The following is a 23,408-nucleotide window of genomic DNA, read 5'->3' as shown; positions in this document are numbered from 1 at the left end:
AGCCTGTACCAGAGGTTTTTCTCGCCGCTTCGTGACTCGCTCTTTTGTCGCTCTTTTCATGGCGAGAAAATAACCCCTGGAATCCAGGGTATGCGCTGGGGTGTGGGCTGGAGTTTCTTACCAGATGTCGTTGTTCAGGTGAGTTGACAGTTCTCCAAGCAACTTCTGTTGAGGATTTCTCATTCATTAGCCAAGTTGGGTCATTCGGGCACAAACTAAAACACTGGACAAAAGGAATTAACAATAATCTAGCTTTAGGACAATAACCTGAAAAGAACGCCAATAACACAATGCTGTGCAGGAAAGTAGATTTATATTTGACGTGCGGGCTACAGACGAAATGGAGAAGTGATGCTCGCACTTATCTAGACAATTTAAGCTATTGTCTCTCACTAGTCTATTAAACCAAAATTCAAACCCAAAGTTCGATACGTTTGACGTTAACGTAGACCACTCATTAGTGAGTTTTGGCAACAACAACGGCTACGTCATGATTTTTTCGCCAAATTTGTTATTTTCATTAATTTTGTTATATTTGTGGTGGCCCCTTCCCTTGTCTGCCTTGAAGAATTGTTATTCTTGCTGCTAGCGCTTGCTTGATTTGTTGTTTTCGCTAAATTTGTTACTTTCGTTATTTTTGTTATATTTGGGGGGGGGGGGGGGCCTTCCCTTGTTTGCCTTGAAGAATTGTTATTCTTGCTGGCATCCCTTGCTTTATTTGTTATTTTCGCTAAATTTGTTATTTTCGTTATTTTTGTTATATTTGTAGGGCCTCCTTCGCTTGTCTGCGTTGAAGAATTGTTATTCTCAAACTCATTAATAATTCAGCAAGTGATAAACCAATTGCGTGCCCGCGTTTAGTTCACATGGATGCACCTCGATACCGCGGTAAAGAACAGCGTGTTTGGAAATCAATTAGAAAAAGCAATACACAACTTAAACAAAGCTTTATTACTTCTATTTTTTGCTGTTTACATTTACTTTTACAGTACAATTCAACTTCTTGGACAAATTTTGTGAGCCAATAGTTTAGGGAAAGACTATCCAGGTCGTCCAACTTCTCTTCGAGATTTTGCACACGTTGGAGATCGTAATCTTTGAACACGCTTCCCGGGTCAAGTATACAGAAGTTTTGCTCGCGCGCTGCTTGCCATGTTCTGAAAACCTCAACGACCCACTTGTCTTTGTACTGTGTACTTTTAGGATTGGACTGTACAAGCAAAGAATCTTCTTCTTGCACACTTTTGGGCGGTCGAAACCGGCAAGATTCATCCTCAGCTAACCCGTCCATGTTTCGGAACTAGCAAGGCACCACTGAATGCAAATTTTGACTACTTGATATAAACAAGCTTCAGTTGTGAAAAACACAGACATTGTTATCACAAACTGTGCGCTGATTAAACAAAAGAAGACAAAAATCACATGTTTTTAAGTGATTTTTGCTTTCTGTTGTTTATTTTTTTGTTCTTTTGTTTTCTTTTGTTTGCAATTAGGCGCCGATTGAGAAGCCATTTCAAAAACTCCTGCTTCGTGTTTTACCGGGGTTTCCAAACACTCGAAAACAATAAAAGCCCTCGGCATAACGGCCTCGGGCTTTCATCAGTTTTCTCGTGTTTGCAAAGCCGGTAAAACACTCGCACTTGTTTTTGAAATATAGACCTTATTCATAAATGGCGGTCACATTTATAATTCTTTTGTCCACGTGCAAATTAGCCTACCAAGCCCTCGGCATAACGGCCTCGGGCTTTCATCAGTTTTCTCGTGTTTGCAAAACCCGGTAAAACACTCGCACTTGTTTTTGAAATATAGACCTTATTCATAAATGGCCGTCACATTTATAATTCTTTTGTCCACGTGCAAATTAGCCTACCAAGCCCTCGGCATAACGGCTTCGGGCTTTCATCAGTTTTCTCGTGTTTGCAAAACCCGGTAAAACACTCGCACTTGTTTTTGAAATATAGACCTTATTCATAAATGGCCGTCACATTTATAATTCTTTTGTCCACGTGCAAATTAGCCTATCAAGCCTCATTTTAGAGCAAAAATTCTTTTCAATTCACCGTATGGTATCGAGGCTTGGTAGGCTAATTTGCACTTCCACAAAAGAATTATAAATTGGCCGCCATTTATGAATAAGGTCTATTAGTTCCTGCAGCTATCCCTTGCTTCATTTGTTATTTTTGGTATATTCGTTATTTTTGTTATGTTTGTGGGCCCCCCTTCCCTTGTCTGCCTTGAAGAATTGTTATTCTTGTTGGTATCTCTTGCTTGATATGTTATTTATGCTAAATTTGTTATTTTTCTTATTTTTGTTATATTTGTGGGGCCCCCTTCCCTTCTCTGCCTTAAAGAATTGTTATTCTTACTGCTGTCGTTTGCTTCATTTGTTATTTTTGCGACTGTATTTGTTATTTTCGTTAATACCTAACAAATGTTTTGTGATCTTTGTTATTCTTGCAATTGCGTACATTTCTGGACATATCTCTCTTTACTCGGCTCCGAAAGGTTTTTCTGTGGGTTGTCCGGTTTTCCTCTCTCCCTCCTAGATCCACCCCTGTCCCTGTTTCACTTGAAAACGTGAAAAAGTGATGTAGAAGTGATTTTAATGAGATCAAGGTGTTTACTATTGGACTTTCGTAAGTTTCGACCAAAAATTGTTACGAACGCCGTAACAGTGCCCCTTCAATCGCACAAATTATCACAGAGCTCTGCATAGAACCACGGTTGATTGGAGGTTTTCACGTGACGTCATCGCAGCCATGTCGGTGGACGAAAACAAAAGATCTCTCATCAGCTTCTGTTGTTCGTCCACCAGAGGTCGAACATTTCTCTATTGTTATTGGTATCTCTAGAGGTTGGTTGAAAGCGTCCCATTGACAAATCATCCCCCACGCTATTTATTGTGCGTCGGCGCGTTTGACGTGTATATCTGAGAATTAATTTTCTCGAATATAGTGTCGATATGGCCAGACAAACACAGAGTGCAATTTCCATAGTGTGACATTTGTGAAATGAGCTAAGCGGAATTTCCGTGAAGTTGAAATTGAGACTGAGAAGGCGCCGGACGTTATTGCAGGTGTTCGCAGCTGCTAGAGTCGTTTGGCTGGGTATTAAATTAAACTTGGGTTTTCTGTAAAAAAAAAAAAAAAAAGGGTTTATTGAATAAAAAATCGATGTTCTTTGACAAAATATTTTATGCCGTTCCTCTTACTTTTACCCCAAATCTATCTCAATAAATTTCAGAGAATTTGACACGCTGATCTGGATCCGGATGGAATTCCCCATTCGGGAATTTTAGCTCACCATCTGTAGAAACTAGGGACCAACGGATTTCTCCTTGCAAATTGTAAATGACCAGCAGCAAACAATCTTTTAGTAATAAACCCCTTGGAATTTCACGAAGATGTTTTCTCTCTAGACGAAGCACGCACGAATCGGTTGGACCATTTCTGTTTTGAATAGTTTTGAGAAAATAGCAGTTTGAGTTTACACTCATGTCTTAGGTAAACTGAAAACCTTTTTTATAAGAACGTTTAGGCTCTATTAAGCAACATTTTAAGAACATAAAAAAAATATATCCGGTTACTTGATGATTTGGCTTATTTGTTTTTCGTGATGAGCGTGTTCTTTTTGGGTGATACACTTAAGAACAATCACTTAGTAGTCCAACCACACAACTGCAAGAGCATTTTCGGGCACAAAGATCAAATTGCAAAAATTAAATTAAGGACGCTCAGCCTCGCCCCCAAAATTCAACGTTCTTACAAATAAAAGAGAGTAGTTTGCATATACTATTGGTAGTGGTAATTAAAAGCCATCAACTGAAGCCGTCAATTTGCGTGTGTGTTCAACAGCCGACGAAGGCTCACCGCTGGTAATGTTTTCGAAGTAATTAAGGAAAAACAAAACCTAAAATCAATTGACATCTGGCTTTTAAACTGTGTGGAGCAAGAGTTGTCCGTTGTGCAAGCCGGCGTCAAAGTTATGAAAAATATAATACGTTTAGTGGCGGTTTTTGGAATTGCTTGTGTGGGAGTATTTTCGCGTAAGTACCACTGTAACATGAATATTAGTTTTTTGGGTTTTAATAGTTGAGGAAGCCGAGGACGTTTCCACCGCTATGTGTTTGCCAGTTTTGAATCACATACATTAGAAGGCATCATACATTAGTACACACATTAGAGGGTGTCAAGTTAAGAATTTTGAAAGGTGTGTCAAAGAAAAATCAACAAGATCAGTCGCAAGAATCTTAAATTTAGGCGATAGGATAATCCACCAGTTGTGATCTTAAAAGTGTCTTGTTTTCAAATTATAATGTGCTATGGAGAAGCAAATCTTCATCCGATGGTAAAAATGCATTCTGTCGGCAGGAACGCAGGTTTTATTCGAAAATATCTTACCCGAGTTAAGAGATACAAATGTTCTGCCGAAAACAAATTTAGCGGCTAGTGTCGATGTACAAATGCAATCAGGTTGTTCGAAAGGAGATCTTTATTTTTTTCTTTTTCAGTTTTTTATTTACATTTTACACTACTTACAAAATTGACTATTACCACTACCACTACTACTGCCAACATGTACGACACTAAACGGACTCACCTGTCTATTGATCACTAAAAATACTATGCAAGTTAGCAATATATATTAACGATAACATACAAATTAAACAAACCAAGACAAAATATCGTAACCCTAAACTAATACTAACATTTACCTTTGCTACTGATATTTCTACTATTATACAAAAAAACTAGTATAAAAATATACATCTTAGCAAGACTCAACTATTTGCTAATAAGCTTCTTAAATGAAGGGATTGACACGGCGAGTTTTGCTTCATTCGAGAGCTGGTTCCAAAGCATAGCACCACTAAATCGGACCGAGCGCAGCGAGGTCCGTGCGCCATGACCGAGGGCCAAATATTTTCCTGTCCTGCGCGACCTAAACTCAGTCAATAAGCATTTTATCATATGGGCTCTTAACAATATTTATGAGCACTCAGAAGATGAAGTTAGGACAAAATAAAAAAAACAAAAATACGCACAGAAAAGTTATCTAATATGTTGTTTGCATTTGCTTTTCTAGCTGTAAATTACTTGGATGTTTAAAAGAGACGATCATGGCGACGATCATGACGATTAAAAGCGACGATCATGGCCCTCGGTCATGGCGCACGGACCTCGCTGCGCTCGGTCCGTACGCCATGACCTCGGGCCAAATATTTTCCTGTCCTGCGCGACCTAAACTCAGTCAATAAGCATTTTATCATATGGGCTCTTAACAATATTTATGAGCACTCAGAAGATGAAGTTACGACAAAATAAAAAAACAAAAATACGCACAGAAAATTTATCTAATATGTTGTTTGCATTTGCTTTTCTAGCCGTAAATTACTTGGATGTTTAAAAGCGACGAAAACCCCTAAAAATGCATCGCACAGAGCAGTACGTGTTCCTAGTTGGGCCGTACGGCTTTTTTCGGCCCTGCTCGCGCTAATGCGTACGGCCCTCATGCGGGGATTTTCCCAATAGCTTTGCAATAAAAGCGCGCGCGGGGCCGTACGGGCCATATGACAATATTTAATACTTTATACCTTTATTAAAATTGACTTTGCATAACGCCGGTAATCATAAAGTGTTTCCAAAGAAAGAGAGTCAATAAACTCTTTGTAGCTTATCTTTCAATAATTTGCCGCAGGTGTCCCTCGAAGGAGAACAGTATTCAAAATATGGCGGAACTAAGCCCTTACACACTCTTTTCAGAGTAGCTACGGGAACAAAATTCGTGTCAATGTTTTGTAAAAAAGCGCACTTTTTGCGTATCTGTCACAAATTATGTAATTAACCATCGGTGGGCAGAATGCGATGGATGATGATGTACTGGAACATCGCTAGTTCAGTCTCCTTTGTGACATAAAAGGGTAAAAAGTAAACTTTAGTTAAGTCGTCTTTTTCTAGGCCGTGTCATATGACTTTTTTTTGCTCTGAGAGGAGGTAATACTCCAGTGATAAGTATTTCCAAGAGTGAATTAGATTAGAAAAACAAACGAGCCCGAATTTCCCTTGGCTTAGCGAACGCAGATGGAAACAACGTCATCTCTCCATGGAACTTTCTGGAAGCGATTGGCATTTTGCTTTGACGCCATTTGATATTTCGTAATGTGATTGGGCAATCGAACTGTTGACTGCCGATACTAGGGTTTTCCTTGGCGGGAATGAGGAGAAGCTTCGTTTAATCTTGCCAAACATTGATTGATACGTGACATAAATTGCAAATCGCTCTTGGTATTTTACATACAGCTTCGTACTTCAGCAGATCACAATTATAGGCGAAGGCTACAGTATTTCGTATCTCGTTAGAATTTAATATTTTTCCAGAAAGGAGAGACAGAAGTTTGTTTGAGAAGGATATTTACTGCATGCAATCTGGGAGATTTGGTCATTTGCGACTAAAAATGTAGGCTTCGCACACAAATTCTAAGAAGATTTATAACAACAATTTCAACAAAGGAAAATGTATCCCAAGGACAGACCAATCATAAGAAAATTCATAACTACCTGTGACTAATTGTCTTCTCGGGCGGCCAAAGAAACCATGACTTACGTATATTAAGAAACTAAGGGTAAACAAGAGAATGATACAGATGTTTTAGAAAAGCATTAAGGAGAGATCTGATGACACAGTTTAGCTAAGATCCCAATGCCTCTGGAAATTTTTTTGCTTAGTGAACATACTCTTTGAAATTAAGATGGGAGTCTAGAATAGTTCCAACAATGGGCGTCAAAATTGTTGAGACACTCTTACCCTTTATATAGGGTCTATTTCAAGCTCTGTGCGAAAATGGGCCCCTTCCCCGCACCCCCGGGACAATGTTGTGTTCTTTTCTGTTTCCTACGAGCCTTGTCAACAGCGGTACAACATTGATTAGGAGGGAGAGTGAGGGGTATCCCATAAAAGTACTTTTTGGACAAGTTGTCTTTCCAAAAAAATGTATGACTGTATGGTTGCCAGTGTGCTCTGTACATGTTGGCAACTGCCTCAACTAATTTTGTCGCCGCTTGTCTGTTTTAGAAAATTTCCTTTATACCCTTTATACAGGCACCTATAGTCCTCACTGTTTATCAATATGATGAAATTATTATAGGAGTTATCTTTAAGAAAATTACGACATTTTTTAATTTCCAAGACATGTTTCGATGTTACGAACATCATCGTCAGTTACAGAATATTTAAAAAACCGTTAGGATTATATAACAACTAGGCGAAACATGCATAATTAATTATGACTAAGAGACAAGAATTACATATTTTAGTGAGTTACAGTGTTTGAAAGAATGTAGAGCCTAAAGCATAAGTGTCAGGTTGATGTGATGAACTTGTTGGTTTAAATAAAGCTTTTCCCAATTTATATGCATAGCCTCCTTGAGTTTAATTTGAAATTTAGTAGGGGCGGAATCAAAGATTTCGAAACAATCCGCAGACCAAGATTGACGACAACGTTTTGAGCTTAGTAAATGTTTGAAGATGTGTGAGGACTTGTCTGAAGAGAGATGTTAACGGACGCGTGTGGAAAAATGACGACCAGTTTTCGCCGATATAGCAAGCATTACAGCAAGCATAAGTAAATTTATAAATCACTCGTGAACGAAGTTCTCTGGGGACAGAATCCTTCAGAATCCTCTTTCCAATCGTTATTGTCATGATCTTGACATCAAATTAGTGTTTACCAAGTTTAAATTAAGAAATCTTTTCTCAGTGAAGGATTCTGTCCCCAGAGAACTTCGTTCACGTGTGATTTATAAATTTACTTGTGCTTGCTGTAATGCTTGCTATATCGGCGAAACTGGTCGTCATTTTTCCACACGCGTCCGTGAACATCTCTCTTCAGACAAGTCCTCACACATCTTCAAACATTTACCAAGCTCAGAACGTTGTTGTCAATCTTGCTCTGCGGATTGTTTCGAAATCCTTGATTCCGCTCCTACTAAATTTCAACCTAAACTCAAGGAGGCTATGCATATAAATTGGGAAAAGCCTAATTTAAACCAACAAGTTCATCACGTCAACCTGACACTTACGCTTTAGGATCTACATTCTTTCAAACACTGTAACTCACTCAAATATGTAATTCTTGTCCCTTAATCATAATTAATTATGCATGTTTCGCCTAGTTGTTATCGAAGAGCAGTTAAAACGTCGTTTTTACTGTTTATTAATAAATATAAATTTTAAAATAAGTAAAACAACGCCAATCATATTGCGGGAATGTGTTCCCTGAGCGTGGGCTATCCACGTCGAACACATTCCGGCCACATGATTGAGTGTTGCCTAATCTCCTTGGGATCTGTACAGCGTGGAAGTCGATCTAAAAATAACTTGAGACATATTACCTATGGAAAAGGGCATGTATGGGGGGATTCCCGCTCGTCCCTCTTCATTTTTTCTTGATGCAAGATAACACCGAGCAACGTTTCTTCACCACGGGATAGCCTCATCCCCAGGTGACCCGCGGGCGCTATGCACAAATATGAGAACACATAAGCATGTGAGAACACCTGGGATTCATGCTCCCCAGCACGCTTGCCGCTCCAGCCCCCTTGCCAACAAATGCAAGAAAAAAGGTTTGGATGAATTTTAAATTGGGAGGGGGGGGGGGGGGGGGGAAGGGGGAAGGGGGAGACACCAGTGCCTTAGCTAAGAAGGACTTTTGGTACCTCTCTTTCAGCTGCTGACAGAAGAGGTTATGATTGGAATCTCGGTAAGACTTAAACACTGTTCAACATTATTTCACATTTCACTCACATTTCCGAGTCAATCTTACAAATGTATCATTTTCGCGGTTTTGCATCCTCAGTATGCTCTCGCGGTGGTGGAGGCAGCGCTCAACGACAAAATGTCTGCCACACGCCGTCAAATGATGGAAATCGTGACCATTATCTACCAATAGGGTTCATGACAGAGGGAAATAAATCTCAATCCCCTGACTGCGTTAAACACTGCAAGATATCTGTTCTGTGTATGGGTAAGGCCAGAGCACCAAGATGGCTAAAGCGCAAAGCAAAACCGTGCAAAATAGGTATGTAAATACTTTAGTCGAGTGATAGCAATTGAATTGACTTGTTATACCTCTAAACTCAAATACGTTTTCGATTGGAGGAAAATGCGTCAGCCACAGTCCGGGTTTTGACTCAATACAAAAATGGGGCAAAGTGCTGACTGTTCAACCACCCTCAGCCCCCCCCCCGTCCCCCCCCCCCCCCAAAAAAAGGAACGCTGATCTAATTGTTTTTGTTAAAAACCTTACTGTATGCTTCCTTTAGGATTTTGTACCAATTTTATTCAATTTGAATGGTCTTTGAAGAGCAAACTTTTTTGGAGCAAATAATATACATAGTTGACCATTCCACGATAGGTGCTTTTGCTTGCCCCAGGCCACGACCCGTTTGAGCCATCATGACCTGACGTCGCTTTTCCAAGGAATGCTTGCGACGAGCCATCTCTCAAGGCGTTCTGATCCGGTCGTAACCGTTGAAGGGTGGTGGACGACACTGGAATCTGGCGACGGAGCGTGTTCATGACCAATTCGCTGATGCCATTGATATGATCGGCATTTGCCAACAGCAACCATTCGCGACGCGGCTGATGATTGGTTTTTTTCAAGATACTCCGAAGAAACGGGAGTTGACGTTCAATACGCCACGAAATGATGAGACGATCCTTGGGTTTTTTCCGCACAGGTTCCCTTTATACTTTTAACGTCGACGTCGTCGGGTGGCTGCTTCCAAACCTTTCTTGACACCGTATTCTGCCGCAGCAGCCCCAACACCGCCTAACGCGGCCGTTTTCCCCGCCGCTATCAGACCGGGAATGGCCAGCGCTAACGAAGGCAGGATGCCTCCGTCTTGTCGTCGTCATTTCCCTCTACCTTGTCGCGCCCTGGCAAGGCATCGTTGTCTTTGAATTTTGGGCATGATGAAGAATAGATCCTTGGAGATACACCTTTCGCCTTTTTATGGGTTACTGACCCAAGACGGCGTCTATCTTCGTAGACGGTGGTGATCGTTTTGGAATGCGTGGTGCTCCGAATCTGACGTCCATGGATGCGTTGTCGGGCATCTTGAGCCAAGAGATCCATTTGACATTGTAACCCGTCTTGACTCATCCGATGTCGTCCACGACCATTGCCTCTGCTCCCACCGCTACCCCCACTGGGTGGTCCGCTGCCGCCTCCGGGAGAACCGCCGCCACCGGGGCTCCCCCTGGAGAACCACCGCCACCGGGGCCTCCCCAGGGAGAACCGCCGCCGCTGCGTCCCCGACAACGACGGTCCCTGTTATGCCTACTACTGCCTTCACTGCTAGGAGAGGAAGGAGGCGGAGGTCTCTGACGAGGTTGTTTCTGTGCCACGGTCGAAAGGGTCAAAGGACCACTGGCCGCATAATCTTGTAAAGCTTGTTCGGAAATACTTTAATCGCGTTGAATCTGAGTCCTTTATTCGGGGGGAATACTTCCATCCAACAACGGACGCATCATCAAATCCCCTTGAGACACGAGGACATTGGTGTAGAGTCCTTGGGGGTCGAGTCCCAGCTCACTCAACAACTTGTTGGGATCCGGGGAGGGTGCGTCCATCGTCTCCTAAAATTCCTCCCGCAATGGGCCTCTGGGTGTCCCTAATCCGGTCGGCAACGTGCGAGGGGTCGTATCTCGGATGGATCCCGCACCGGACGGGATCTGAGCAGCCATGGTCAACCGTTCACTCAAATATTTGGCTCGGCTTCCACGTCGTTGACGTTGCGTTGAGCACGATATCGGGCGAGTTGGAGTCGTCCATTTTTCCACGTGCTTGGAAGAAGGCTGAAGTTGTCCCTCATCTTAACGAAGGTGACCATGAGGTGCCAGATAACAACAGACCGATCTCGCTCCTCCCAGTACTATCCAAAGTGGCTGAGAAACTTGTATTACAACAGTACACTTCCTTCCAGTCAGACAACAATCGCCTGACCAAACATCAAAGTGGCAACAATAGATATCATTCCACTGAGACCCTCAGCCTTCTAGTCACAGATCACCTTTTCAATGCTATTGACGAAATGAAAGTTACTGCCATGGTACTTAATGATTTAAGTAAGGCCTTCGATAGCATCTGTCATTCTATCTTACTAAACAAGCTCCAGGCACTAGGAACATCTACGAATGCCCTACATTGGTTCCAAAGCTATCTTACAGAAAGGAAACAAACTACTCGCGTTGGGATATCAACATCCTCGCCATTAACTGCAATTCACGGTGTCCTACAGGGTTCTATCTCGGGACCCGTGTTATTCAGTTTATGTATGAATGACTTACCTGATACTATCAAAATCTGCTCAGTTGAGTGTTATGTTGATGACACAAAGCTTTTTTTATCCTTTGCAACTAATGACAACGTCAATGCTCTTAGTCAGATTGGTCAAGACCTTAACAGAGTAGCAGAGTGGTGTTGCACTAATCGGCTACTCATCAATCCTCAAAAAACGAAGTTCATGCTTTTTGGAACAAGACAGTTGGTTGGAAGATTGAGTGGTGTTACTATCTCCTTCCTTGGTAAAGAGTTATCTCCATCGCCCTCTTGCAAAGATTTGGGAATGATATTTGATAGCCACCTATCGTTTAATGACCACATAGATTACTTATCATCCTCGTTGTTAGGAAAACTGTGCCAAATGAACAGAGTCGGACACCTGTTTACGAAAGACGTCCTTTCATTTATCCTGAATTGTTTAGTATTTTGTAAGCTGTTCAACTATTCAACTGTGTGGTCGGGAGCTACACAACAGAACATTCGCAAGCTGCAGCTATTACAAAACTTTGCTGCTAGATTATTAACTGACAAAAAAAAAGTAGCTACTAATTCAATGGTGTTTTTTCCCCGGTTTATGATTATGCAGGAAATGTAGATCTTAACAAGTGCCATATAAATCCAAACTAAAATTGCGGGTAACCACGCATTTTTCAAAGATAATTCAAGAATAATATTTGTAAAAAGCTTTAAATTACAAAACAATGTAAACAATTGAAGCTTAATTATCTCTCGAAAATGCATGGTTACCCCTAATTTTCTATTTGAATACCAAAAGTACTTTCTAAGATTTACTTTTTCCGGATAGTTTTAAACCGCGCAAAAATATCCCTGAATTAGTATCACCGATAGGAAACCCTAGTATCTTGAGATGCGTAGAACGTATGCGCAATAACAATAGTAGGCACCGTCCTTACGGAACTCAGTTGGCTGCCCATAAATGAAATGCTACAGCTCAGAGACGTCACTATGGCATTCCGCGAAATGGTCTTGGCAAATTTCCCAGGTAGAAACCGATCTTGACACAATTACAAGACCGTAATGTTTCGATGATGCGATTCACGCGTGAAGAGATCCAACATACGTTTGTCGTTGCCTTGCTCGTCCATGAGATCGTCCAAGATCAACACCTTGCCTTGTGTCGAACCAAACCATTGTTGAAGATCGTCGACTCCGGGTATGCCTGGGTGAAGTTGGACCCCACGACGTTTCATGCTATCGAACTGCGGTTGCTACACAGCGTAACAATAATGACACGGTCGAGCTTTACCTCCTTGGAAGACCGTGCCTTTGGTCAAGAAAGCTTGGGTCAACAGTGTTAAAGGAAGCACTGAGATCAAGCGGCACAAGGTTGGTAACGTGCTGCAAGTTCATATTTAACAGGACATCGTTTTAAAATTGAATTAAGAGAGAGAGTACTGGGTACGATATTAAAATTGAAAAGGCGTTCTCTGGTAAAAATTATTTAAAATGTGAGCTTTCGACAGCCAGTCTACTGTCTTCGACGGATAAACATGTGATACGCATGAATTAAAAATGGATAGAAAGAATGTTCGGAGGAATGCTAAAAGCGCTAAGATTAGTGTTTGTTTAAAAGAATGTTGTATTGTCTAGGGAGTGGGCATGAATTGTTGTCCGCCTCAACAGTTTTGGCCGTATGCCATGACTCTAGTGTCTTTCTAATGCGATTATTTCCTTTGTCAATAATCGTGGAGTTATATCAAAGTCAATTACATGATCAAAAGTCCATGCATGTTTTGCAACGTTAGAACCTTTAGCACCGTTGTTTTATTTTCTATCATAGAATCGCATAGAATGATAGAACTGAGTATTCTGTCGAGATAATAGCAAAGAAAAGCTGGAAAACAGCCAAAAAACTCTATAAAGTTTTCTAAATATCCCAAAATTCTCTAAATATCTCCAAAAATATCCGGATATTTGTTTAAAGGCCTAGAATCGGCGGAACTTTGCGATCCTTGTCTACACTAAAGGCATTACTGAGCCACTCACGCAAAACCTTAAGAGTCATGACATTCAAGTTACTAACAAACCAATTAAAACTCTCCAAAAGGAATTCCCTGCCCCCAAGTTTCGACCTCCTAAAGACGATCAATGCAATGTTATTTACAAAATCCCGTGCACATCTTGCCCATGGAGTTACATTGGTGAAACAAAAAGATCATTTAGCACCAGGAAGAAAGAACATATCAGGAATTAGCGGTTTCCCGCTTAAAGACGGTGCCTAGTAATACAAAGGTATTTTTGCCCCGGTTTATGATTATGCAGAAAATGTAAATCTTAACGAGTGTTATTGAAATCCAAAAAGAAAATTGGGGGTAACCACGCATTTTTGAAAGATAATTGATAAATAATATTGGTAAAGAGCTTCAAAATACAAAGCAATGTATGGCGTTCTGTCTCAAGCTGAAGCTTAATTATCTTTCAAAAATGCATGGTTACCCCCAGATTTCTCTTTGGATACCAAGAGTACTTGCTAAGATCTACTATTTCCGGATAGTTTTAAACCGCGCAAAAATATCCCTCTATTAGTAAGCACCACCCATAGGAAATCCGAGTATCTCGAGATGCGCAGAACGTATGCGCAATAATAATAGTAGGCGCCGTCCTTAAATAATGTATTCCATATCACAAATTCTAGTGATTCTATCACTAGCATCCATTTGTCAAAATGGAGGATGCTGGAAACAATGAGCCTGAACCTTCTTCCGGCTCTGAGTCTAGTCCGTCTACTTTTACTTCTACTTTGCATCCATGTTGTTTTGAAAGTTGCTTTATTTCCATAACACTAGTTTAAACAATCTCTGACATACTTTTCAGCTCCCGCTGGGGAAAATTTTGGCCTACGGGATTCAAAATCGGTTTATTTTTAAAACAAAAATACGAGATATTTCGAGATATTTAGAGGATTTTTCGAGATATTTAGAAAATGTTTTAGGGTATTTAGACAATTTTTTGAGAATTTCCGGAAAGATAGTTAGGCGATTTTGCGTGATATTTGTGTAAAGACCTAGTCGATTCGTTGGGTCAGCCCATTTGAAGAACATCTCATCAGGTGTTTATGTTGTGACTCTGTTGTTGATGTTGATTTCTTTCTTATAATACCAGAAGTGATTTTTTACGGGTAACCTTTAGACTGTAGTGCGGCGCTAATTCAAGATTTAAAGCTCTGCGTAAAAGTGTCGCAGCACCGCTAATTTTATGTTTTTTGTCGTGGTGAGAGTCGAAATCGCGATATCTATCTGTATGTGTAGGTTTCCGATAGACGTCAACATTGAGTTTCCCAGAACCGCGCGAGACGAGGGCATCAAGGAATCACAACTGGTTATTGGATTCATGTTCGAAGGTGAATAAAATATGCGGGTCGATAGAATTCAGTGTATTGTGGAAGGAGGAGACTTCTGAATGATCTGTTTAACATCGCTAGCTGACAGCATCTTAAAGGCAGGCAACGATGGCATAGACTCAGCGAGAACAGCGGAGGGAGTGTCATCTCCTTGCATGATTTGAATCAGTCTGATCGATGCCGAGCTGCCTACGGATGGCTTCTATCTTATGAACAAAGTATTTTGCTAAGTCGTTAGAAAACTGAGTTGCATTGTCCAGATGAAGCGGGAGACCATCATCCACTGTGCGGTTGAAAAAGCGCTGTCTAGCACGGAATTGTTTTCTTTGATCACCACTATCCTCGTCTATAAAGTTACTGTAAAACTCCCACCGAGCCTTACTCATAAGACGGATGGTTGCATTACGTTTTGCTTTAAAACAGCAAGATCGGAGTCCAGTTGCGACTTCCTCCACCTCTTTTCAGCTTTACTTCGTTCACGCTTCGCCTCCCTGATCTCCTCACTAAACCATGGTACACGATCAGGTATCTGGACGGTAGTCCTTGCCATTAATAACGGAGCATATGCTTGCATCCAAGGCAGCTTTCAGGGTGTCATTATAATATGTTACGAGTTCCTGAAGGTCATCTGATGGATTCTTGCATAACTAAGAAGAAGCCAAGTCCTCATTGAGGGATTCTGCGTTAACTAAGTGCAGGTTTCTGAAGGAAACGTTCCGTGCAGTAAGTGATGGCTTGTCAGAGCGGGTAGAGCACAGCACGGCTGCATGGTCTGAAATATACCGGCTTACGCGCGGGGAAATACTAAGGGTGCATTCTTTTGGGAGAATCCTGGCTATTCTCATTCCGGATTAGGAATAACAGAATTCGTGGAATATCAACTGGCAAAAAACGCATATTCTGAAAACGGAACACTATTAGCGAAGGTGACCTGGGAACTATTGTATCCGTGCATACCCTACTTGCGTTAGCACGGCGACTGCTAAAGGTTCCCGAAAGTTTGGAACACGAAACGGTGAAATATGGCCATAAGTACCAGTTTTTTGCCGTTTTCCTCGATTTTTCGGTTTTCTTCTTCTTCTTTTTTTTAATAAATAAACTTTAACATAATACATTTCACAAAGTAGATACATGACAGAAATTTTCTTCATTTCTAAAAACCTTAATGCATGGGGAAAGATGACAAACAATTTTTTGTGCTTGTGAGGGCTTTGCGTAGTGCAAGACGGCGGCGTAAATATGCTCGGATACAAGGGTTTGTAGAGGAAACCAATTAATGCCAACGTCATTTCTTTTTGCCCAAGCAAGGGCACTTAAAAAAAAACACAAACTGATAACTCGTCTTGTTCTTGCACCGGTAAAGAAACAGAACAGAAGTCAAGCATACCTGCATCTACGGTATACATTTTGGATCGCTATTCCATTCAAGTTTTTACAATTTTCAAGCTGCCGGCGGGCGACCGGCCGGCCGCGTATCATTTCCCGCCAAAAGATTCCCTAAAGAACGCATATTCTGCCTATTCGGAGTGAACTGATATTCCGGTCATTCCGTTCATTCTGCTATCGGGAGCAGAATGAAGGGAATAGTATTCCGTTCATTCTGAAACCGGAATAGGTCCCAAAAGAACACGAATGCCGTCTATTCCGTGTCTTCCTATTCCAGAATGGTACCAAAAGAACGCGCCCCAAGCAACTGATCAGATTGGCGTGTAATGATTAAGGTCAAGGGCGTGGTCATGTTTGTGATTTGGGCCAGTGATGTGTTGTTGAAGTCCGTATGACTTCAGAAAAGCTATCAGTCTTTTGCAATCAGCGTCCAACGCATTATCCACATGGATGTTAAAGTCCAGGCTGATAAGATAGGCTGCTCTCGGCATAGAACTATGGACTCCAGATTATCTGCGACTCCGATTCAAAGGTACTCGGAGGAACCTTGTGCTCATCGGAGCTCGGTGGTCGAGCGGAGGTTGTGTGAACAGGGCTGTTGATCGATCCACTCAAAAAATTCAAAAGATTCTTTCTCGCCCGTATTGATCTTTTTTACATGAGAGTCTCGATACAGAAGCGCCGTTCCGCTACCACACATAAATACATCCATACATGCTTTATTTTAACAAGGTAAAATCTCTAGTAAAAATACAATAGGTATAGTACAATAAAATTCAGTATCTACTCTAGTAATAAAAATACTGTTTTACAAGGTTGCCGTGTGGGAGCCTAACCCTCGTTTTCATAAAATCGGTTTATTTCTTTTTTGAAAAGATCTAACTAATTCGATCGTTGGGTAAGCTGTGCCATTTTGAGGCCGCACTGTATCTAAAACTCTTTTTGAAATAGTTGGTATTTGATTTGGGCAAATGAAATTTCATTTCTAAATTCCTGACATTATAGTTTGAGGTGCGAATTGAAAACAGGTCCTGTAGATAAGTGCAGCAAGTGCGTGTGGGCCCTCAATGCGCTCGGTCCGCACTATCAAGACCTCGGGCCGATATTCTCCCAGTACGGCCTTCATCCTAGGTCAATAAAATATATATAAACCACAAATTAATGTCACAACAGCAAAATACATTTTGTGGTTTGTGATTTTGGCTTATTTTCCACAAAGGAGTGTATGGGAAGGGAGGGAAATGAAATTCACTTTAGATCTCGGGGATATATTTTTGGCAAATTCTATTTTGTCTTATCCCTTTGGCGGTGTTTTCGGTCAGTAAATTAAGGAAACAAATTAAGGTTGAGATACAAAAAAATTAAAGTCAAAAGATTAATACTGCCAAGAAAGAGGAATCTTGATGTCGAAAAAACCGTCTTGGCGCTTTATTACAGTGCTTATCGACAGTCATAATTTCAAGAATAGTGGCCATTTTCACACTGAAGACTAACAAATCGTCCTAATGTTTGTTCGACTAATGTTTATTAAAAGCGACCGATTTCGCTGCAGTTGTACTGATGCCATGCGTCAAGGCATGAACCTTTGAAAATTGTGATCATAGATCTCTTTATTCTAGAACCCAACTCATCTTTTGCCAACGGCCTTTCTTTCTCGCTCTCAATTTTTTTCCAAACGAGATATGTCTTAATTTTTATGTTTATTTTTTATTTCCTTGATTAAATGAAAAGGAAAAACTCAAGGAAATTGGACAAGAAGACGCCTTAAGGTATAGTTTTATTTTAAAAAGTAATGAAGTATGAATATTGATGAACATTTATTACCTGTCGAGTGCTTTCTTTTTCCTGTTCGTAGTCACAAATGTGCATACCCCACGGATATTGAATTAAGCTCCGCTCGCGTGAATCCATTCTACCAAATATCTAGATCTTGTTTCGTTCTTGTGTGAACATTATTTTGCATAGAACGAATACTCCAATCGACATGCTTCTTGCGAACCAGTTTGTTCAGTCGTTTCCTCGACGTAGAAATGAGATAAGAAAATAGCCTTCAACTGCCAAACAAAAATAAAAAATGACATCAAGTTTAAGAAAAAAACGACGTCACGAGGACTTCGCAGTGGTCCCCCATCCAAGTACTGCCCCTATTCGAAGGGGCTTAATATTAGTTGACACTTAGACTAGCATCAACGATTGTGACCTTTGTGTTGAATTCGCGTCTATCTTGTCGAACCTTACAACACTTAAAAGAAAAAAACAAGAAAACTAACAAAACCCCGGTGTCTTGCCGTCATTTTGTTACAGATGTATCCTTTGTTTCATGAGTTGTTGGTAACACGCAAGGTAACTTTGATCACAGGCGGCCGCTAAAATTGATGTCACTTTCGTTTTTGCGATTTTACTTGTACAACCAAAAGTGCAATAAAAAATTAAACGTAGCGAAAATCTCCCAAAATGTTTTTAGCTGATGATACCTTTTCTTATTACATCCATTTAGAAATCACCGGTGATCCTTGCAATGTGGTTGACTCTCAGCAGCTCGATTTATTACCAAACCACACTATTTTTTTGCTTTGAATCGCACCATTTCCCCAACTAATGAGAAAGGAACACTAAAACAAAACAATCAATCAGATTTCAAGGCTTGTTTAAGGTAACCAATCAAACTAATTATTATGCGATTTCTAAATGGATGTAATAAAGTGGTAATTGAACTTTGCGTCGAGCAATTTTGGTCTGAAATCATACTTGTGCGCTCGTTCGATTATGATTTGAGACCAAATTTCACTCCATTCAGTTCAATTACCTTTATATATTTGCGGCACGAAATTTACGATGTTTTCGTGTTACAAAAATTTGTTGCTTATGGCAAATTGTTTTATTCTCGAGCGACATTTCCTAAAAACTTCCTTCTGCTCTCCTTAAAAACCGTATATCAATGTTTATTTAGTTTTGCATCAATATTTGTTTTGCATAACGCAGGCCTAGGCTAACAAAATCTGTACCTTGCTTGGTTCGCATTTTTTGAGCGTTAAAATAGAATTTTTGGTCCTATTTTTCTTACATAAGTCGTATGTTTTGAGGTGTCCCATCCAGATACTAACCCCGCCGGACAGGCAGTAACCTTAGTTAACTTGCTGTAAGAAAGAAGTTGGAGAGAACTTCATGTCAGCCTCGAAGTTAATATTTCTCGATTCCCTTTTATTTTCTTCGATCTTTTATTGAATCACATGTCTTCTCAGGTGTATTTACCAAAGACATCTACCATGGCACTATAATGATACCAAAACAATATCGTGTACTATTAGAGCTACATATTACGCAAAGAAAACTTGAATCTCCTAGAAAACAAAACGCAGCTCAGTTGACAATTATGGAAAAAAAACATTGTGTCAAGTTACTGCACTACCACACGTACGCAATGCGTGCCTATTTTTACAGTATTTTTCCCTCAAATATCCCGTATCTCTATATTTTTTTACCTAAATATTCCGTATCTAGTAGTAATGAATTATCACTGGGAGCCCTCACTTCCAAACACCCCGGGCAGAAGTAAGTTGTCGGTAGAGGCGAGCCCGGAGGCGGAAGGAAGTCAAAAAGAGGAATAAACGGGATAAAACAAGCCCATTTATACCAAAATGGTAATAAATTACGCAAGTAGGGTTCTCCTATAGAACAACAGATGCACGGAAATTCTCAATTTAAATCTCAAGGGAATAAGGGGCGTTTGTACATGATGGCCCCCAGTGAGAATAGCATTAATAATAAGAGATAACCTCTATTTCTGTTTTAACAACAAACAACTTCTAGTTAAATAACAGATTTATCTTTTCGGTAAACTCTCGCCATTTTCCGATGTTTACTTGTAGTTGTAGTTCACTGTAACTGGACAATTTGTGTTAACCATTTTTGCATCCCACGGATACGCCCTTATAGGCTTCTTGTTGTAAATAAGCCTGCGTTCACACAAGGCACGTAAAGATGGTGAACAGTGGCGTTACTTCGGTGGCTGGGAAAACACAAAAGCGACGCTTTTCAGAGACACACCGGGCTTTGGGCAGAAGAAGATTTCCATAGCTAATTCGCGTCCCCGAGTCGCAAGAAAACCATTTAAGGTGGCTTACTACAGTTTTCCGAAGAAAAAGATCAAGGTTTTGGAATCTGTGAAATTACAGCAACAGGAAGTCTCTTCTGAAGTGTTAGTCACTGCAATTGATGTAAAATGTAATTTTACCGAACAAATAAATGCAAATCAGGGGAATATGCTAAACATAGTGACCGAGCTCCTGGAGGGGGACTGGAAAGTAGACACTTCAAAGGCTTTTTTTTCTCGGAAACCAGCTGTACAACCCCACCTCAAAATTTCAGGATTTCCGAAAGCGAGAAAAAACAATTATGTAGAGAAATAAATAGTTAAATCCGCCAGACAGTTTTTTCACAAATGAGAAAAACGTCGATTTTCGTCTATTTTAATAATAAGTGAAAAACTAATTCGCAAAATTTTAACCTTGGTTGTACGGCTAGGTTTTGAGAAAAAGGCCTTTGAAAAGTCTAGTTTCCAGTCCCCCCTCCAGGAAGTCCGTCACTATATTAAGCGTTTTCCCCTGATTTGTATTTATTTGTTAGGTAAAAGTACATTTTACATCAATTGCAGTGACCAACACTTCACAAGAGACATCATTTTGCTTTAATTTCACAGATTTCAAAATTTTGATATTTTTTCTTCGGATAACTGTAGAAGGCCACCTTAAGAAGGCCATAGCCACAAAACTCCAAGAAAGGGGCTATAAGCGAAGCGGTGAGCAATGCACGCCGGATCATACGAATCCCCAGCTCAAATCTTAACATGACCTCTGGCGGGTATGAACAAGAGCAAAGTAGGGTAGCCTTTTGTATTGAACTAACGAAACGTTTTTTTATTAGGTACCTGTCTCGATGTTTTGCAACATTCTCGAAGGAAATACAACCACGAGAAAGGTAATAGCTATAGGTGTTAATTAAATAGATTCACTTTGGTGGTAAGCATTTCTGAATCATTCTGCGATGCCAAGTTCACCTTTAGCAAACTTATTCGTGATCATTTCATTAATCGTTCATCTTTTACAAACAAACCCAGTTATTCTAGGTCTAATAACATAGAGGGCAAAATTACTGAATACTGATTGGTCAATGAAGAGGGCATTTTTTCTTAATTTTGCTTGAGAAGAGGGCAAAATTACTCGCTCACGATTGGTCGAGCGCCAAAAATTCTCGCTCCTGATTGGCTGAACGTATCTCTTCCACATTCAGTTGGTTTCTTCTGTTTGAGCAAAACAACTTCGTCTTCATCGAAGTTTGTCTTTTAATTCGCGCTGCATTCGCCGAAAAGGCATAAAGATTAAGAATTGGCTTTAAAAGATGATCTGAAATTTGAATTTTCGAGTGACAAGAAGAAGGGCAAAAGATTTCTTTCGTGAAAAGCTTAAAACTTGGATCGGCTTACATGGCGCCCGGCGTAGCGGGATTGTGTGGTTGAAAAACAAAATGATTCCTTTCGTCAAGGGCTTTTTTACCACGACATCTTGCAGCTCAACAAAAAAGGTCACAGAACAATTTGCCATTGACGGGAGGAACGAGTAGCTCAAATTTGGTGGATTTTTTTGGACAAACCGTTTGCTATGTTTACGGATGCGTATTTGCAAGTGGTAAAAACCTCTACATCACAGGTGAATAAAATAAATTGAAGCTTAACATTTGGTTTAATCCTTGTTACTGTTGTTCAGGAATGAAACTCGTATTTTCCTCTCGAGTGGATGCAAATAAAAATCATCTATACTCGTTTTGGACACAAAGAGCAAGTTGACTTGCTTGTCTGTTTGTCAGTTGTTTTGCTTCCGAGCGAACGAGTGTTTTAACTCAGCTTAGCTGACTATTTTTCGAGGTGCCTCAACAATAACATAGAGGGCAAAATTTTCTTAACACTGTTGAGGCACCTCGAAAAATAGTCAGCTAAGCTGAGTTAAAACACTCGTTGTGATGACACGGCCATGTTGGTGAACAAAACAATAGAAAATGGCCCCACAAATTTTGCAAAACAATAGAGTCAAATTTCCAAAAGACATTGTACACCAACATGGCCTCCATGACGTCAGATGAAAACCATCAATACACCAACTGGATTTTGGGAAGAAAACTAAAATTTGCCGTAGTGTGTTCACGTTTTCCAAAGAACTCAGTTGAGATTTGGTTGCTTTACACAGCAGATTCTTGTAGAATGCGACACCAACGAAAACGCGACAATACAATACACACCCAGTCCCCCATAGGGGCTTTTCAGCACCATTGAAACATGATAAACGAAATGACCGAAAAGAACAACAGCAACTGTTAAGAATCCCAACTGGCCGCAGGCCAACCAGTTGTTTATTTACAAGTGCAGCTTAGGAGTTGAACCAGGGACGACAAGGCACAAATTCAATGAGTGGTCAGAATGGGTCTTGAACACGGAATCTCCTGATCCCAAGACTAGTACCCTAACCACTGGGCCGCACTCCCTCCACGACTTAATATAATCTCAGCCATTGTCACTGTTGTGTGTCTATTTTAACCTGTTTGTATCATACAACGTTTAAGACTTTTTGACTGTTGTCCAGATAGTTTTCACGTTAGGTCTTCGCCGCCAAGTTGGTGGACAGAAACATACGATCTCTCATTGGCGTCTTTGTTCGACCATTAACATTTTCACTTTACATCATTGTCACCTCGGTTTTGAAACTATGGAAACCTCAAATGCAGTAATTGTAAAAAAATGCATGCCAAACACACAATACTCATTCAAGAAACCTTTTTGGTGTCGTCCCTTTGCTAAACCTCTGTACTGTACTCATCGTAAGGATACAGCTATTACAACAGCTCTCGGAATTAGTTTAGAAAACAATGAACACGAATGCCGTAACATTATTTTTCTTCAGAAATGGGTTTCATTTATGCGTAATATGATGAAGGATACCTTAATCAGATCGCCTGATAAGGGCGAACCTGACATAGAACGACAAGAAAATGCAATGATGACTTCAGATCTTTGCGAAAATTTTGTCGCTGCTGCCTACTTAAGTGAGTCAATGCCATTCGACAATCAAACAAGTGAATTTGGTGAGTGTCATTTTTTTTTAATGAACTGAATGGGCAACGTTAGACGATTTCACGTAATACGTCTTCTGCTGCAGATCGGAACATTACAGCAGCTACTATAGCTTCGCATGCTTTTCTACAGCAATTGTAGAAGAGTATGTGAAAAGTCCATCTAAGCCAAGACGTGCATGGATGGCCATGAAATGA

At 40.4% G+C, this 23,408-nt stretch overlaps 1 protein-coding gene across 1 annotated transcript; it reads left to right on the top strand.

The window, feature by feature from the left end:
* Positions 1-3,827: 3,827 nt before the first annotated feature.
* Positions 3,828-23,408, top strand: LOC137977395 (uncharacterized). The gene is made up of 7 exons (XM_068824615.1): positions 3,828-4,045; positions 8,726-8,758; positions 8,855-9,076; positions 17,823-17,860; positions 21,015-21,068; positions 23,042-23,222; positions 23,344-23,408. Exons 1-7 carry the CDS (start codon positions 3,985-3,987, stop codon positions 23,406-23,408), a joined length of 654 nt encoding a protein of 217 aa, XP_068680716.1. The 5' UTR covers positions 3,828-3,984.

The sequence above is a fragment of the Montipora foliosa genome, chromosome 11, assembly GCF_036669935.1.
Source record: "Montipora foliosa isolate CH-2021 chromosome 11, ASM3666993v2, whole genome shotgun sequence".
Classification (NCBI taxonomy): Eukaryota; Metazoa; Cnidaria; class Anthozoa; order Scleractinia; family Acroporidae; genus Montipora; species Montipora foliosa.
This window is presented reverse-complemented; position numbering and strand designations above follow the sequence as displayed.

Excerpts from the sequence above, each read along its gene's own strand:
- LOC137977395 (XM_068824615.1), top strand. The coding sequence starts at position 3,985 with ATGAAAAATATAATACGTTTAGTGGCGGTTTTTGGAATTGCTTGTGTG. Across the intron at positions 9,077-17,822 it reads AGCAAAACCGTGCAAAATAG|GAAAAACTCAAGGAAATTGG; the intron begins GTATGTAAATAC and ends TTAAATGAAAAG. Across the intron at positions 17,861-21,014 it reads GGACAAGAAGACGCCTTAAG|GTACCTGTCTCGATGTTTTG; the intron begins GTATAGTTTTAT and ends TTTTTTTATTAG.